At 45.3% G+C, this 13,814-nt stretch overlaps 1 protein-coding gene across 1 annotated transcript in view; it reads right to left on the minus strand.

Moving 5' to 3' along the window:
* Window positions 1-13,814, minus strand: part of KNDC1 (kinase non-catalytic C-lobe domain containing 1) — a 289,084-nt gene that overhangs the window by 145,100 nt on the left and 130,170 nt on the right. Inside the window, exons 13-14 of the mRNA XM_077455239.1 lie at window positions 5,902-6,040; window positions 4,336-5,021 (exon numbers count right to left, since the gene is read on the minus strand). Of these exons, the coding sequence (XP_077311365.1) occupies window positions 4,336-5,021; window positions 5,902-6,040 (825 nt within the window). The remainder of the gene's footprint in view (window positions 1-4,335; window positions 5,022-5,901; window positions 6,041-13,814) is intronic.

A 13,814-nucleotide genomic window follows, 5' to 3' on the forward strand; every position in this document is an offset into this window, starting at 1 on the left:
CATGGGCATATGTGAAATGACACCCCAAAATAAATTCTGCTGCTTCTCCTGAGTACGGGGATACCACATATGTGGGACTTTTTGGGAGCCTAGCCGCGTACGGGGCCCCGAAAACCAAGCACCGCCTTCAGGCTTTCTAAGGGCGTTACAGTTTTGAAGGCCATAAAATGCCAAGATGGCACAACCCCCCCCCAAATGACCCCATTTTGGAAAGTAGACACCCCTAAATTTAGGGGTACACTAGTGAGACTAGGTAATAAATGGCGGGTGCCCTGAAACTATAAAAAAATAACTAACCAACCAGCGTCACCTGTAACAGTTATATGGTGATCACTGGTGAAAGGGTTAACTAGGGGGCAATCAGGGGGCTTTATGCGGTAGTATATGGGGGTCCCTGGCGCTATAAAAAGCTGCGGCGAACCTAAATACCTACCTGCCTAACTAGCGTCACCTGTGACACTAATACAGCGATCAGAAAAACGATCCCTTATTAGGCTGGGTTCACACTGGAGCGATGCGGGAACGCCACGAATCCGCGGCGGGTTCCCGCATCACATGCCTCCCGGCGGCAGTTCACACTGCCCTATGCGAACTGCTGGGAGTGTCAGTGAAATGTTAATGACACCCCCAGATCAGTTCGCATATCGCAGTGCGATCTGCAAACTCGGATCGCATGGTGTGAACACCCATGCGATCCGATTCTGCTGCGGACCAAAAAAAGGGTCCCGTGCGAGTTTGCGGCGGGTGCGACACGAATTCAGCCATACTATCTGTATGGCTCAACTCGAATCGCACAGAGATCGGATGTGATTTGCACTGCAGTGCGGTGCGAATCACATCCGTTCTCATAAACTGCTGCAATGTGAACCCAGCCTTAGTGACACTGGCGACGGGGGGTGATCACGGGGTTAAACCTTTGTTGGGGGGGTTAGGGGGGTACCTTAGAACTAAAGGGGGCTAACCCTAACTGCCCTAACAGTTATTACAGTCACAAATGACACCCGCCGGGTGATCAGGGGGTTAAACCTTTATTAGGTAATAAATGGCGGGTGCCCTGAAACTATAAAAAAATAACTAACCAACCAGCGTCACCTGTAACAGTTATATGGTGATCACTGGTGAAAGGGTTAACTAGGGGGCAATCAGGGGGCTTTATGCGGTAGTATATGGGGGTCCCTGGCGCTATAAAAATCTGCGGCGAACCTAAATACCTACCTGCCTAACTAGCGTCACCTGTGACACTAATACAGCGATCAGAAAAACGATCGCTTATTAGGCTGGGTTCACACTGGAGCGATGCGGGAACGCCACGAATCCGCGGCGGGTTCCCGCATCGCATGCCTCCCGGCGAACTGCTGGGAGTGTCAGTGAAATGTTAATGACACCCCCAGATCAGTTCGCATATCGCAGTGCGATCTGCAAACTCGGATCGCATGGTGTTCACACCATGCGATCCGATTCTGCTGCGGGCCAAAAAAAGGGTCCCGTGCGAATTTGCGGCGGGTGCGGCGGGTGCGATGCGAATTCAGCCATACTATCTGTATGGCTGAACTCGAATCGCACAGAGATCGGATGTGATTTGCACTGCAGTGCGGTGCGAATCACATTCGTTCTCATAAACCGCTGCAATGTGAACCCAGCCTTAGTGACACTGGCGACGGGGGGTGATCACGGGGTTAAACCTTTATTGGGGGGGTTAGGGGGGTACATTAGAACTAAAGGGGGCTAACCCTAACTGCCCTAACAGTTATTACAGTCACAAATGACACCAATGCAAAAAAAAAAAAAATGACATTGGTGTCACTGTGACTGGGGGGCAGGGGTAATTGGGGGGGTGATCGGGGGGGTGTGAGTGTGCCTGGCATGTTCTACTGTGTAGTGTCGTGTTGGTGCAACTCACCGATCCTCTCTCCTCGGTGTCGGAAAGAAAAATACCGACACGGAAGAAAGATTACATCACTTCCTCTTCTGTGTTTACATTACAGGAGAGGAAGTGATGTGACGAAGGATTTCTATTCGCCGGGAGCGATCGCGAGGGGGTGGCCATGAATGAATGGCCGTCCCCTCATCCGGGATCGCTCCCGAACGAATACCGACCGCCGCAGGCACCGGGCGGGGGCCCGATCGGGCCCCCGACCGGCGGGAAGGCAAGGACGTACATGTAAGCCCTTATGCCTGCCCGTGCCATTCTGTCGACGTACATCGTCGTGCGGCGGTCGGGAAGTGGTTAAACACCCCACAAGTCCCAAAGGGGAAAAAGGGGAAATTTCTTTGACAGATAACAATTGGCAATAAAGTCTGCCAGAAACCAGGGCCTAAACCGAAGCACATCGCCGGTTGGTAAAGTATCAGCATTAGAACATGGAGAGACAATCTCCAAGCAAAGCCTGCAGGTATATGTTCTAGTAGAAGGACTCAGGCTGTGGAAGTGCAGTAAACTGATTCTTCAGGAACATTTCCTTATGCCGCGTACACACGACCGGACTTTTTGACAGCAAAGGTCTGACGGAATGAGTCCGTCGGACAATTCGATCTTGTGTGGGCTCCATCGGACCTTTGCTTGCCAAAAATCCGGCGGACTTTAGAAATAGAACATGTTTTAAATTTTTCCACCGGAATGAGAAATCCGTTTGTATGTATCCTAGTCCAACAGACAAAAACCGACGCTAGGGCAGCTATTGGCTACTGGCTATGAACTTCTTTATTCTAGTCCAGTCATATGTCATCACGTTCGAATCTGTCGGACTTTGGTGTGATTGTGTGTGGCCAAGTCCGTTCATTCAGAAAGTTCGTCGGAACTACGCCAAAAGTCCGTCGGAAAGACCGTCGGACCTAGTCCCTCGAAAAGTCCGGTCATGTGTACGCGGCATAAGTGTTCAGCAATGGTGATGCCTGGATAAGGTACTATTTATTTATTGCAGGTATTTATACAACACAAAATGTATGTAAGTCCCATATTTTTTTTGTACTTGTCAGGTTGCTTTTAACTGGCATCACCTGCATAGCTAAATTCATTCATTTGATCTGCAGACAAACAAAATTCTACAAAAGTAACATTATGTTACTTTGTATCTTTCTATACGGTTTGAGCAGTGTAGTTTATTCTGACAGCCCCAGGTGCTTAAACCTTGGCAAGCCATGGATAAATTGGTTGAAAATTGCTCGATTCCCTCATCAACACACAGTCAGTGCCGATGGGGGAATGCCTCCCGCAGTGCTATTGTATTCCTCCAGCCAGGAGAATACAATGATTACTGCCAGCAACTATAGCTGCTGGCAGTAATCGCACATAGACAAATCTGACAGTCTAGTTGTTCCCAAGTCGATTGATGGATCGACTTGGGTACAATCAGCCTGCCCATACATGGATCAAAATTCGGGCAGTCCCTGCTGAATCGACCGAATTTCAATCCATGCATGGCCGGCTCCCTCTTTGAGTACACAGCAATCCCCAGCTTTGATTAAAGCCAATGTCTGTTTACTGGGAGGGTCCCAACAGCATGGCAGAGAAGCTGAACATACTACACATGTCCTGTGTACAATTATAACTTTTTTTGGTGTGTGTAGCACACCCAAAGTCTAGAACTAGTTAAACAGCTACTGTTTTAGTTAAATCCGCCCATGCCCTCCCCAAAGATGTGATCTTCCACTGCTACGGGGATACCACGCAGCTGTTACCTTCTGGTGCTGTGGAAGTTAATGGAGCTGAGGGACCTGTTATAGGCACTTGTATAAAGTGCTGACTATGCCTGCCTTTTCCACCCCTCCTCCAGTCTTGGAAAAAGTATGATTGCTTTCATCAAGGAAAAGTGATCTATGAATGGAGGAGACAGACCTTTCATTCACCCACACATCCTCCATTCATAAAACACTTTTCATTGATGAAGCAATCATACATTTTGCAAGAATAGAGGTGGGAGTGGAAAAGACCGGCATAGTCGGCACTTTATACAAGTGCCTATAACAGGTCCATCAGCTCTATTAACTTCCACAGCAACAGAGGGTAACAGCTGTGTGGTACGTGGAGAAGGGGGAGGGCAGAGAACTTTAGATTTCAACTATAACAGCAGCCAGCATGACAAGGGACAATTCCCTATAACTCTAGGTACTGTCCCTTGTGCTGATTCTTAACAAAAACTATTTTGACTAAACATAGGCTTTCAACTATTGTTTATAGTTGGACTTTAATGCCAACTAACCCCGGAATTTATCACATTGAGACTCCAACATATACTTGCCATGTTATTTTCCCACAACATACAGAGGGATATATGGTAAGTGGATTACCACCAAAAACATTTTAACAATGTATACAGAATTATTTACATGACATACCCATTGCAGTGTCTTCAACGCCATTTTCTAAGTAGCCATCAAATGCAAATTCATCATGTAAGAGTTGGATCACCTTCTGCAGTGGAGTAGATGTGGCTTTTCTGGTCTCCCCATTTACAACAGGCACTGATTTAGTTGGCTGGCTATCCTGTCTTTTTTCTTGGTCATTTCCATTATGTATTCTTTGGGAGGTTGGTAGTATATCCAAAGCATTGTCATATTTTTCATATTCCTCGCTATCATTCTTGTTCTTTCTATCTTCCAATGTTGGAGAATTATGAGTCTTAATGCTCTGGGATACAGGTTCAGTCTCCAGAGACACACTCGGTATATGATCTGGAATACTAAGATGTACTCGTACTAAGGTGAGATTACCAGTCTTGGGGTCTTGTTTTAGGAGATAGTTGTTGACAATCGGACTGTTGGTCAGGGTTGAGGAGTTGGAGGAGATGGAAGAAGCTGCAGAGGGAACATTTTCTTTGCGATCTGAGGGGAATTCTGTCAGGCTAGAATGCCGATTATGGGAAGTCCTCGACGCTCTGCTGGAAGATTTGCTAATTTGACCTTCTTTAGCCTCATCCATATGGCTCTCCATGTCAGACACACAAATATCCTCTTCGGTAATTACCAGATCTTTTGAAATAATGCTTTCTTTGGGGGATAACTTCTGACTTGCAACTTCATTGCTGGAATACATGTTGGAGAAGTTAGAACTAAACACATAAAGCAGGGTTGGTCAAATTCAATTTCATTGCTGACCGCATCAGCATTATGGTTGCCTCAAAGGGCCAGTTGTATCTGTTTGACTAGATGCCCAGAGCACCTCCCACTCCCCCTTACATCAGATGGCAAGAGCCCCCACCCCCATCACAGTGCACCCCCTTTACCTTGTACTGCTGACGGGAAGAAGCTGGGGCAGAGCTGGGAAGCAGAATGTGCATGGTCTGGAGGAGGACCAAAGAAGGGCTGGAGTCAGCTGAATGCTGAGACCAAGGGAGGTGGCGATAAAGGAGCACAGAGAGGCACAGGATCTGTAAGAGGAGTTCTGTCCTCTCTGCTGCCAGATGCTGAAACAAGGTGAAGCTGGAGACAAGGGGAATGCCAGGGCTGCAGGAGAGGTGTGAGGGCCACATAAAATGCTCTGGAAGGCCAGATTTGGCCCACAGGCCTTGTGTTTGACATAAAGGGAATACAAATAAAGTATGGGGAGAAAACTTTGTTTCAGCTTTGTCTCAATCAGAGTTGAGCAGTGTGATTATTTGATCAACTTATGTCAAAGGAATATGTTGGAATCTTTCCAATTAGCGGCTGCAGCTGCTGATCAGTTGTCTTCTGGCAGCTTTGGAGTGCACAATGTCTCTGCAGGAGTGATACCTCCATCTACCTCGTTTTTTGTGGATTGAGGAACAGGTTAGTTTTTTTTTTTTCTTCCGTCCAGGCTGTTGGCTGAACGAAAAAAATGAACCGTCTGTGGCAAGCTTAAGACTTTCTCTACAAACTATGATGTTGACACAGTACTGCACGTAGCTGTCTGCACTAGGCAATGGCAAGAAAGGAAATGAATACCTGTTGATATCTGTTTTCTGCATGATGACAATAGGTTTAAAGTATGTGGCCGGAGATGTAAAGGCAGCTGGCAGATCTGTCAATGGAACCGGACCTTTCACTGCCATCAGTTTACTATTTGTTGCAACTGGTACAAAACCTATGACAAAGGATTTAGAAAACAATTTAAATACTGAACTTTTCAGAAAAGCAATGAGCACCATTGTAATAAAAATAACACTCCTTGGCAGAAAAGATAGAGACCCATATTAAGACATATCATGCTGTAGGACCTACTCATGGCACAAAGGACCACACAAGCTGTTGCAGACTGAAGCCAAAAGTTGCTAGGAGCTAAATTGTACGTTGTCGTTTATACATTTCAGAGGCTTACATTTAACCCTTTTAATAGCAGAGCCATTTTTGTATTTTTTTTTTGCTTATGATAAAATGTCTGTTTTAGGCCTGAAAATTAGTTAAAGTTCCAAAAAATATTTAAATATTTTCTGAAAACCTGGAGAATCAAATGGCCATAGTTGCAGTTTTTTTATACCACGTGATATTAGCGCTACCGTTCATCAAATATCAAACAAATACGCATTATAGCTACTAGGTGGAGCCGACTATCATAGAAATAAGCAGAAAATGACATTTCACACATTGAGGAGATTACTCATGCTGGTTATGAGACTGCTGAGACATTCTTACAGCTATGTTTTTTTTTTTTTAATAAAGAAATTAGTGTGGCCTCTAGAATTGATTGCTAAAGATAAAAATTAAGAAGCTTGTACCATTATCCAGGAATCTAAAGCTAAAGGGATTGGGAGGCTGGTCCCCGACCAGGCTACCACCAGGACATGGGGGCAATTGGACTATCGCGGTACAGCAAGACAATAAAGTTCAAATATATGATAGGAATAAAAATATAAAAAAGTTTTATTAATACAGAGAAAATGATCAGTTACAAGTTAAAACATGATAACAGTTCATATATATCGCCCAAATAAGAAGATCACGGTGGGACAATTGATCACAGACGGCAACTTAATGTTGAACTCTAACAATTTTTTTTTTACTGGCTGGTTTCTAGAAAGAAAACAAACTGTAAAGCTTGGTTTACATACGTGTGGGCTGTATTGTACATGTAGGAAAGCCCTGCAGGAATGTGGGGAAAAAAGTTTCAGAATTTAACAAAAAAAATGGAGCCACATACAACTGTGGCACCATGTGGTTTTGCATGCATGAAAACGTAGGCGTTTTGTCAATGTGTAGTGATGCCATTAAAAATGAATGGCACTCCTACACATCTGCTACAGAGCAACACGTTTCTCTTGTATGTCAGGAATGCACACAATTGTGTGATTGTGCATGTTTAGAGGATTTTAACTGAAAGTTCAATTAGGCTTTAACCACTTGCTGACCAGGTGCGGTCATTATACTGTGGCAAATAAGCTTGTTCCTGCAAATCGCTGTAGGTGTACGTTAGCTCTTAAGAGCTATAGCAGGCGCGCATGCACGCTCACTGCACATCGGAGGAGACAATGCACATGGCCAGCGGCCGATATGTCTGCCGGCAACCTGCGATCGCTTCACAGAGAGCCAGAATGGGGATCTATCAGTGTAAACAAACATATCCCCCTTTCTGACAGGGGAGTAGAGAGAGATCTGCTGTTCCTAGTGATCAGGAACAGTGATCTCTCTCCTCATCCAGTTAGTCCTCTCCCCCACAATTAGAAATACCTCCCAGGGAATACATGTTACCCCTTGATTACCACCAGGGTTTACCCCCATCCCTGCCAGTGTCATTTATACAGTAATCAGTGCATTTTTATAGCAATGTCAGTGGTCCCAAAAAAAGTGTGTCAAAAGTGTTCGATCTGTCCCACGCAATGTTGAAGTCCCGCTAAAAATCACTGATCACAGCCATTACTAGTTAAAAAAAAAAATAATGAATAAAAATAACAAATATATCCCCTATTTTGTAGACACTATAACTTTTGTGCCAAGCAATCGATATACGCTTATTGCGATTTTGTACCAAAAATATGTAGAAGAATACATATTGGCCTAAACTGATGAAGAAATTAGTTTTTTTTATAGTTTTTTTGGATATTTATTATAGCAAAAAGTTAAAAATATATATTTTTTTAAATTGTCAGTTGTTTTGTTTATCGTGAAAAAAAAATTAAAAAATGTAATAAAAAAACAGAGGTGATCAAATACCACCAAAAAAAAAAAGCTCTATTTGTGGGAAAAAAAAGGACGTCAAGTTTGGGTACAATGTCACACGACAGCGCAATTGTCAGTTAAAGAGACACAGTGCCGTATCGCAAAAAATGGCTCATTAAGGGGGAAAATCTTCTGGTCCTTAAGTGGTTAAACAAGAAAACGGAAAATTGTATACTCACCTTCCGTAATTTTCCTTTCCTGACGCATCTTCATGGCAGCACACACTGGGTTGTGACTCCGCCCCCACAACCTAACAGGATTGGATTAGCTATAAATTTGAAGGGGAGACCTCCCGCTGCATTCTCCGTATATATCATCACAAAGACAGGGAGGGAACCGTGTGCTGCCATGAAGATGCGTCAGGAAAGGAAAATTACGGAAGGTGAGTATACAATTTTCCGTTTTCCTGACGCCTTCATGGCAGCACACACTGGGAAATAACTCGCCAGTCGGGTGGGTGCAAGTAAAAAATAAACTTTAATTCCTTATAATGCGGAAGAATTTGCTCTAATGATAGCTCTGCCGAAGTCAGTCATGGACAAGTGAGCTGAATCCACTTTGTAATGGGAAATGAAGGTATGCCTGGAGGACCAGGATGCTGCTCTGCATATTGTCTCTGGAGACACTCTGCAATATGCTGCCCAGGAGGTAGCCACTGCCCTTGTAGAATGGGCCCTGATGCCCTCAGGAATTGCTAGTTGCTGGGAGGAATATGCCTTCTTAATGATCCTAACCAGCCAGGAAGCGATGGTGCGTGAGGAAGCTGCTTGACCTTGCTTGGATCCATGAGGGATGACTAAGAGAGAATCTGTCCTTCTGAATGAGGCAGTAGTAGATAGGTAATTGATGATGGTTGACCTTACATCCAGAGGGTGTGGATCTCCCTGATCGTTAGAGAAGGATGGAAGAACGATATCCTGGTTGTAGTGAAATGGAGTGGCCACTTTGGGTATAAACTGCTCCGAGGGCCTTAGAACCACTCTGTCAGGAAAAAGAACTAAATGTGGTTCCGAGATCATTAATGCTTGAATTTCTGATACCCTCTTTGCTGATGTGATTGCAATCAGGAAAGTCAGCTTTAAAGTTAAGTCCCATAGAGAGATCTTTTCAGATGGAATAAACGGAGGTGAAGACAGGGCGTGAAGAACTACTGATAAATCCCATGACGGAAAAATCGGCCTCCTGGGGGGTTTGATTTTCAGATAAGCTCTCAAGAACTGGACAACTAAAGGATGAAAGGCCCATTTCGTATCCGTTTTGGTTGATAGGGCAGACACCTGAACCTTGAGGGTACTTAGACTCAGACCCTTGTTGACCCCTGATTGGAGAAATTCCAGGATGTGAGCAGGTTCCGGAGAGACGCTGTTCCATCCTTTTTGTTGGGCCATGGAGCAGAATCTTTCCCAAATTCTAGAATAAATGGAATTGGTCGTGGTTTTCCTGGCCTGCATTAGAGTTGATATGACCTCCTGAGAGCATCCCTGAGCTCTCAGCCTAGCCCTCTCAATCTCCAGGCCATCAGGTGCAACCTCTCTGGAGCTGGATGCAGGAACTGACCTTGGGATAGAAGGTCCGGAGATATCCGCAGAGGGATAGGAGGTTGAAGGCTGAGTTGCAGAAGAGTCATGAACCATGGCCTTCGTGGCCATAGTGGGATGATTGCGATCACCGTCTTTGAGGATCTCCGGAGTCTGGACAGAAATCTTGCGATTAATGGAACCGGAGGAAAAATGTATCCCAGCCTGAAGTTCCATGGGTGAGTCAGACAATCCACCCCCTCCGCTGATGGGAATGACCCCCTCGATAGGAACCTGAAGCATTTGGTATTCGTTGGGGTAGCCGCTAGATCTATCTCTGGCATTCCCCAAAGATCCGTCAAAAGAGTGAAGGCTCGAGGATTCAGGGACCACTCGTTGTTGGAAAAAACTTCTCGACTTAGGCAGTCGGCTAGCATGTTTTGCGCTGCTGGAACATATACTGCTCTCAGGCTTGAAAGGTGAATCTGGGCCCACTCTAAAATGGGTCGAACTTCCTCCATTAAAGTGACACTCCGGGTACCTCCCTGCTTCTGAATGTAGGCCACTGCCACCTTGTTGTCCATGCGGATAACTACATTCTTGCCTCTCAGTAGTGGCGCGAAGGCTTTCAAAGCTTGGAAAGCTGCCCTGAGCTCCAGAATGTTGGAGACTAGGCCTAATGCCTGAAAAAGCCACTGCCCCTGGGCTGCCTGATCCTGAAAATGGGCTCCCCAACCCGTCTGGCAGGCGTCCGAAGTTACTACTTCTGGATCCGGAGGGACTATTGGTCTGTATCTCTCGAGATTGCTGCGGTGTGTCCACCACCATATCGACTGCTTTACCGAACTGGATACAAAGATGATTTGATGCATCGATACTCCATCCCACTGCCTGAGAAATGAGTTCTGGAGAGGTCTCATGTGCCACTGTGACCATTGTATCATGGGTATAGTTGCTGACATGGACCCCAGTACGCTTAGGCAGGCTCTGGCTGGCAACTGATTTGTTGTCAATAGTCTCTGCATTTTCCATACTAGAGGTTTGACTTTCTCTTGCGGAAGCTGTATTCTGTTCAATCTGGTGTCCAGGTCTGCCCCTAGGAAGGTCATTCTCTGTGTAGGTTGCAGACTGCTCTTCTTCCAGTTGATTATCCACCCAAATTTCTGAAGGGTCGCAAGGAGAATCTCCCGGTGAAAAATCAAAGATTCTTGATCTTCTGCCAACAGCAGGATATCGTCCAGATAGTGATGGACTCGCAATCCCTTTTCCCTGAGGAAAGCTACTAATGGCAACAGAACTTTGGTAAATGTCCTGGGAGCCGAGGAAATGCCGAACGGAAGACATTGAAATTGGAAGTGGTGCTGTTTTATAGCAAAACGCAGAAACTTCTGAAAAAACGGGTGAACTGGCACGTGAAGATAAGCATCTGACAAATCTATAGAAAGCATCCAGTCGTTTAGATTTATCGCTAGAAGAATAGACTGTAAACTTTCCATTTTGAAGGACTCCACTTGGATGCCTCTGTTGAGTCTCTTGAGGTCCAGCACTGGTCTCAAATCGCCTGTCTTCTTTTTTACTAAAAAAAGAGGGGAATAGAATCCCTTCCCTTTTTGGTGTGATGGTACTTCCAAGATTGCACCCTTTTGTTTCAGCTCTGTTATATATTTTACTAACAGGCTTCTCTTGGATAGTGAAGGCGGGAGCCTGGTTGAACGGAAGTAGTTTGGTGGAAAACTGTTCCTGAACTTCCATTTGTGACCCAATTTTATTGTGGAAAGTGTCCATAGGTCTTTTATGTGTTTCGCCCAGATTTTGAAAAAGCTTTTCAGCCTGGCGCCCACCTGGGCTGGGTGGGCAGGCGGATCTTCAAAATGACTTCGGCTGATCCCTAGCCGGGGTAGCCTTGGATTTCTGTAATTTGAGAAATGAGGGTTTTGTGCTCCTCCAGTCTCTTCTAAACTCCCTACCTGGACGGTAGGATCTGGATTCCCTGTATTTGTCTGGCAAATTACGTTTGAAAGCTGGACCTCTCTGAGCCCTAGGTCTTCTATCGGAAGGGATCAGACCTGATTTCCCTCCGGAAACTTTGGAGATGGCTGAATCTAGCTTGGCACCAAACAGGTTTGAACCGTCGTATGGAATCCTGCACCAATTCGTTTTGGAGGCTGCGTCCGCTATCCATGGTTTCAGCCATAGAGCTCTTCTAGCTGTCACCGAGGCCAGCATTGACCTGGCAGAAGATCTAATAACATCTACCGAAGCCTCTGCCACGAAATCTCCTGCGAGTCTGATCTCCTGCAGGGAGAATATTATTTTTTCCATCTCGACGCCGTCCTTGAGGTCCTTCTCCACTCCGGATGCCCATCCTGAGATGGCCCTGGCCACTGCCGCCGTAGTAATCGCTGGTCTACAGGCCCCTCCAGCTGTGGAATAAGCTTTTTTTAATTCCAGATCCATCTTTCGATCTAAAACATCCCGGAAAGATACCGCATCCTCGATCGGTAAGGTTACGTGACGGGCAAGGCGCATTAATGAGGAGTCAACGATGGGGGCATTCACTAGGGGCCTCACTTTCGCTTCCTTTAAGGGATACATTTTTGCCAGTCTATTGGAGAGGCTAGCCCTCTTATCTGATCTCTCCCATTCGTCCCGGATGAGATCTTCCAGTTCCTCGATAAAAGGAAAGGTCTCTGGATCCCTTTTTAAGTTTGGAAAATATTTCCGTACTTTGGGGGGGTTAGTCGCGTCCTCCTGCCAGCCAATTGCCTCCTTAACGGATTTTGCAAAGGGTTCCACAAGGGAAAAATCAAAGCCGGCTGACAAATCTTGACTCTCATCCTCAGAGGAGGGTTCTGATGCCGGGGTGAGACGAGGCTCTGCAGAGGATGTGCTAGGGACTGCTCTATCCACCGCTGGCGTGGCTGATCCCAGTAATGTCTCCCGAACAGACTCCCTAATGAGATCCGTGGCCATTCTAGCATCTGCCTCCTTTTCTCTAGTGGCCTCACTGAAGCAGGAGCGACAAGCGAGCTTGTCTGGCAAAGCCGGGGCACCGCATACCCAGCAAGCATTTGCTGCAGGACGGGCATGGTGACTCTGATGGTGCGAGGGAGATTTCCTGCGTCCTGACTGGCTATGGTGTGAGTGGCTATGCCGTGAATGGCTATGCCTTCGGTGGCGTGAAGGGGATCTTGAGCGATTTCTGCGAGATTTCCTGCTTGAGGTATGGCTGGATCTTCTCCCCTGTCTAGAACTTGCAGTTCTTGACTCAGCTGGACTGCCGAAAGAAAAGAAAGGCAGTACTAAGCATCTGGCACTCTTTTGATCTCCCCTTCAATACGTACCTAACCGGTATAGCCTCTTACCTAACTTGCTGATGGTGGTCTGCGTGGGCAGTGGATTCCATAAGAAAAAAAGGGGGGTACAGGACAGTCTAAAATGTAAGAAGGAACGCATAAGTGCGAAGAAATACTGAATTTCCCACCGAAACATTATCAAATATATATACACATACATACACACTCTATTATTATATACATATATATATATATATATATATATATATATATATATATATATATATATATATATATATATACATATACACACAGATATACATATATACGTACACATACATTTTTTTTTTTTTTTAAAGACATTTAACCGCTCAAAAAGGCACAAAAAAAAAAAGCATAAACCAAATGTTTATTTTATAATTATTTAAATATTTTTTAAATAATATTTCAATTTATTTAAATATTTAATTTATTTATAACAGCAGCAATTGACCAAGCAGGAATAATATAAAGAATCCCCACAGGGCTTACCTTTAGTAGTAATTCTAACACAGAGATGCAGAGCAGTCTTTTGGCAGTAGGAGGCAATACAGCATCTATTGAACTAACACAGAGACACTGTGTTTTTAAAAAATGGCGCCATTCCGACGTGAATGACGCTCCGCGCATGCGCGGAAGTGACACGAGCACCCCCGCGCCATCTTGGAAAAGGGCAACACGAGGAAAAACATAGGTAAGAAGAAAACTAAGTACTGGGCATGCGCAGAGCGGCGAAACAGACGGCGACCAAGAGGGATAACAGGTACCAGCAAGTCCTGTCCCTCTACCAGGAAAAAAATAATAAGGTACTGTTTTATCTGAAATAGAAGAATTAACCTGAAGGATGCTAGGT

This window comes from Lithobates pipiens, unplaced genomic scaffold (genome assembly GCF_037356315.1).
Source record: "Lithobates pipiens isolate NorthernLeopardFrog02 unplaced genomic scaffold, aLitPip1_a1.2 Scaffold_25, whole genome shotgun sequence".
NCBI lineage: Eukaryota > Metazoa > Chordata > Amphibia > Anura > Ranidae > Lithobates > Lithobates pipiens.